This window comes from the organism of the source record quoted next, unplaced genomic scaffold (genome assembly GCF_019419815.1).
Source record: "Pyrus x bretschneideri cultivar Hongxiangsu unplaced genomic scaffold, Pyrus_bretschneideri_v1 Contig29, whole genome shotgun sequence".
Taxonomy (NCBI): domain Eukaryota; kingdom Viridiplantae; phylum Streptophyta; class Magnoliopsida; order Rosales; family Rosaceae; genus Pyrus; species Pyrus x bretschneideri.
The window spans coordinates 2,389,374-2,394,671 of record NW_025999601.1 but is presented as its reverse complement, the minus strand read 5'-3'; the positions used below and the strand labels follow the sequence as shown (position 1 = coordinate 2,394,671).

Genomic DNA, 5,298 nt, shown 5'->3' with positions numbered 1-5,298 from the left:
TATAATTATGTAGAGGTGAGTTTAATTAGAAGCACGAGAAAGCATATATCAAGCTAGTTAATTACATATTTTAGGCCATTACATTACTTGATGGACAATTTTTATACCCTGATCGGTAACGAACGTGGTTCTTCATTATCGATCAAGTTCTCGATCATACCATTCTCGCGAGGACTTTCATGATGTCATCGATGGATGGCCGATGGAGAGGATCGTCCTCCACACAGGCCTTCGCTAAAACAGCTAAGCATAAGGCCTCTGCAAGAGGATAATCCTCCAACTGTGGATCCATGAAGCTCCGAAGTTGTTCGAGGAAACCGCCTTCGCTAGCACCTTCTCCCAAAAATTTGATGGACTCTTTAAACGACTTCCCATCAATGTCCTCTCTTGCTGAGATGAGCTCAAGCAAAACAACTCCAAATGCAAAAATATCCACCTTCTCAGAAGCTGATCCGTGTAGAAGGTACTCTGGTGCAACCCATCCTTTGTCATTTCCTTCCGAAAATCCCTCAGCCGATATGGTTCCAATGTTCGAAAGCTTTGCCCTCCAATTTGCTGTCACAAAAATGTTTCTAGTGTTTATGTCTAGGTGAGCACAAGAAGGGAAAGTACAACAGTGTAAGTAGTGCAGTCCAGTTGCAATATCGAAAGCTATTTGTGTTCGCCAATGCCACTTGAGAGGACTAGATGGACTAGACAAGCAGCCCCTCAAGCAGCCATTGCTCGGAAACTCAAAAACTAGATAAGACCATGACATGTGATTTTCGCCGTAAGAAACCGCCTCTAAGTTCAAGATATTGATGTGGTTGACCTTCGAATGCACGTCAATAACATGACTCGTGTCCTCAAATCTCATCTGCTTGATCATCACTTCAACATTATTTATTATTCCCCTGTACGCTTGAGAACCAATCTTGTTTTCTTCATTGAAATCCCTTGTTGCTCTTCTCAGTTCTTCTATGCTATAATTGAACAATGAGTACTTCAATCCAGCAAGAATATCAGGCGATAAACATGATGAAATCGGAGAGCTTCTGCCTGTCTGACCGGATTTAAACGGGCTTCTGACAGTTGAACATGAAATTGGAGAGCTTAAAGCAGTAAAGGACATTATCTTCTCTCTCTTCCATTTCCTTAAGGCCCTTCTATACAAAATTACAAATGCAATTAAAGCTGCCAGTAGCAGAGAAAACCCAACAACAGACCCGGCTACATACAATTTCTTGATCAGTTTTGCATTTCTATTAGATTTTTCCACAGAAATTGTGGGAAGAAAAGCAGGAGCTGGAGGGGGAGAATATTGGATGTTGAAGTTTAACACTGGAGCTGCTCTCAAGGGAACTAAAACAGTTGTATTCGGAAACACAGTTTCATCAGTTGCTAAATGATTCACTGATAAAAAATCTTCAGGAGAGATGCCAAACTTCTGGCTCAAGATGACTGGCCCGTCACCTTCTATGAGAGGGTAGGTCACAAGGTACTTCACTCCACTACTGCTAGCTAACTTATCAGGACAAGCACATCTTAGAGGCACATGAAGCTCAGTGCCAACCATAAGCTTGTTTTCTTGGGACATATTTTCCTCCCTGAGTGTAAATGACTTGAGCAAGCCTTCGAAAACCCCACAAGCAACCTCGGAGTATGACGTGTTTTGCAAAACCGTGTAGCTGAAACTTGCCTGAAAATATTGACCTGAGCAAGAACATTTAATGGGAATAATAACTTCCCTACCTGATTTCAGTTCCTCAGAAGGAGATGTGAGATTGTTGAGTCCAAGCAGTTGATCAGAATCCATTCGAAACAAGTCTGAGACATTCGAAACAGTTCGAAAATTTGGGTTGGCTCTGTAGACCAAGAATGTTTGGCAAGAATTTTGGAACATATTGCAAATGTATCTTGAGCCTGAATTGCTAGCCTCAACACCGCAATATGATTGGTCATAGAACTGCTGAGCATAGCTTGAACTTAGGGAAACCAAGATTAGAAGGCAGAGGTAAACCATGGTTTTCTGATATCAGAAATTGTAAATTTAATTCTGTTAGGTGGTTTAAGAAAAGGAGAGGAAGAAATGATTTGGTTGAGATGGGATTAGTTAATTAATTAGTTGATTGCTGATGAGAGAGCTAGCAATGAATGATGGCTACTTGTGTTTTAATATTTGCATGTCCGGCCAATATGCAAGGTGAAAAGCATAATTAAGGAAAAAAATATCCAGAAAATGCCACTAATGGCCGGCTAGAATAGCGATGATCAGATGGGAACACCTTGACATGTTTTTTTCTATGTGTTTTTTGCAATCAAATATCCTCCAATAGTTGTAGTTGCAATTTTTCAATTCAATTTTCTTCATTTTATTTTTTGTTAAATTTGACCAGTTTAGAGAGTAAGATGAAGGTTAAACTCTAAACAATCATGTGGTACAATCTGTCCGCATGTTAAAAAATTAGTGGATTCTTATTGATACTATAACGTAAAATTGAGAAACACAACCCTGTCATTTAAGAAATTTTTGTGTCCACCAGTTGAATCAAGTAGATGTGTACGACCACTCATAAACTCCAATACTAGAATCTCACTTTACTATGAGTTGGTCGGACAACTTAGCATATTACTATATATTAAAAGCCAACAGAAAAGCACTGTTCTTTAATATTGATACTTCTAAATCTATTGTATGCCTATGTTTACTCTTCATTTTAGTTATTCACTTCAACATCATCAATATGGTTAAACGTTATAATGCTATACGACGTTGATTTCATATGCAGCTTTCATTTGATGCCAGAGGGAGTAGTAGAGTTCGGTTTGGTGGAATTGGAGTTTAACAACTTAATGGTAGACGATTAATAGGTAAACATTTTAAATTCTACCAGGTGCATAGACTTGAATTGCAGTTTTATACTTCTGCTATAATTTTATAATTGCACCACAAGGTACCACTATTATTTATAGTTGCACCACAGATTACCATTAAGCAAATACACATTATAGAGTCCAACATTTTTTTTTTCTTCCTTTCTCATGTCCCAGAAGCTGCAATTTTCCTTATTGAAGATGGCAGAAATCCCAACTGCTTGAACAGTACCTGTGGCACACAAATAAGATGTAGCATGGTATCTTTCTAACTATAACGAAATCATGTAGCAATGTGGTACATGGGTGGTCCTGCTTGGTTAATCCGTATTGGGGACCACACCATTTGACACATGCCTATGGTTCTGCTTGGCTAATCTACATTGGAGGACCATACGCATTATAGGAGTGACTCTTCTTGGTTAATTTGCATTGGGGGGCCGCTGCCTATTTGGTTACGTTGTTTCCCATAGGTGGACCCACTTTGTTAATCCACATTGTGGGACCACACTATTGGATGCATACCTATGGTCCTACTTGGTTAGTCCGCATTAGGGACCATATGCATTCTAAGGGTGACTCTACTTCGTTAATCCGCATTGGAGGGTCACTGCTTACTTGGTTACATGGTGCTTATGGGTGTTCCTACTTGATTAATCTGCATTAAGGGACCCCACCATTTGATGCATGCATATGGTCTTGCTGGGTCAATTCGCATTGAGGGACCATACGCATTGTATGCGTGACTCTGCTTGGTTTATCCACAATGGGGGACCACACTATTGGATGCGTGCCTATGATCCTGCTTGGTTAATCCTTATTAGGGGACCATAAGCATTCTAGAGTTAGACTCCCTAAATCAACTACAACCAAGCAAATGTAGTCTTTTCATTCATTTCCGCCAAGCCAAAAATATTCATTTTTCCACATGTCAAAGGTTTGTTCGCTTGGCTTCAGACTTAGCATATGGCATCCCGCACTATATCTCTTCTCTTAATCAAATTCATGTTTACTGAAAAAATGGTGGTGCTATTCATAAACATCTTTTTATCTTTCACACATCTTCTCAATTTTCAACTGTCGGATCAAATAAACTAAAGAAAATCAAAAGACAAAAATTAATCTAACGTATGTGAGAATTAGACTATAACATTTATATGTATTTAACACAATCATTATATGACGGTCGGGTATAATTAATGTAAATATAGGTAGTTAATATATCATCATCTGACAGTCGATATGGTGATTCTATTAAATACATGTAAGTATTGTAGTCAAACCCAAAATTATATAGCTGATATGTTAATATTATTATGCTAAGCAGAAGAAATCTGCAAAGTCAAATGACTTTGATCAAAAATTAAAAACCAATAAAGTTTTAGTCAAAGAACATAATTGAGTAGGGACGGATCCTAATTTTCTGTCAATTTTATCACATGATGTTGGTCTTATTAAATTATGAGACTATCATGTAAGGCTAAATCTTTGACCTCTTCCGTTCATGAAGGGAAGGGAGAGGAAAATGAAACCTAACTAGCTTTTAGGTATAAGGATGAAAGTGGATTTTTTCAAAAAATTCTATGATTTCTTCCTTTCCTCATTTTTTAGTGTGGTGTTATCCACATATGAAATATTTTATATATTAAATTTTAACTTCTGGGATCAGTGAAGATTATTTGAATTGTAGATTAGTGAGATAAGAGTCAACAAAAGAAATACATTTATATGTATTTAACACAATCATTATCTTAACTGCAGAACTATAGAGAGATGGACAGAAATGGGTTGTGATTTCTGAGATGTGAGGTGTGATTTCTTACCCTATTGTGCCTTTATTTAAAATAGTAAGAAGGTAAATTCATTACCAATAAACATTACAATTTAAGTAGGATACTATGTAAAAGATATGGTAGAACCCAATAAGGATTTACTAGAATTTACAATTACATTCCTAACCTAATTAGGACTGCAACACCCCCTTGAGTGTGTAAATACTCAAGTAAATGGTGCATCAGGTCTTCAGTGATGAAGTACGTTTAGTTGATGAAGTCATCGACACAATGAGCGAATGCAAGTCTTAGATCAACAGAATAATGCATAAAAAGGTAAAACTTACAAAACCTCGCTCTGGTAAAATCTTAAAACTCATTATGGGAGAAAACCCCATGTTCTGAGGAGAAACGTGAGAAGTTTGCATTTAATCAAAATTAAATGTCTTCGGGACACAAGTAGAATGCTCATAAGGGTATGATCAGCCTAAGATAGGTGCCTCATTAAAACCTTGTTAGGTTGTAAAAACCTAGTGGCAAAAATGCTTCTAATAATAGGAAGAAAAATGGTCCATTAAGGTTAAGTGATTATACTTTTTGGATCAGTGAAGATTATTTGAATTGTAGATTAGTGAGATAAGAGTCAACAAAAGAAATATGATTAGTTGGATAA

General features: G+C 37.3%; 1 protein-coding gene across 1 annotated transcript; it reads right to left on the bottom strand.

The window, feature by feature from the left end:
• On the bottom strand, nucleotides 1-2,101 carry LOC103947678 (lysM domain receptor-like kinase 4). Its single transcript, XM_009358609.2, has one exon. The coding sequence runs from the start codon at nucleotides 2,000-2,002 to the stop codon at nucleotides 155-157; it is 1,848 nt and encodes a 615-aa protein (XP_009356884.1). The 5' UTR covers nucleotides 2,003-2,101; the 3' UTR covers nucleotides 1-154.
• Between the last annotated feature and the right edge of the window lie 3,197 nt (nucleotides 2,102-5,298).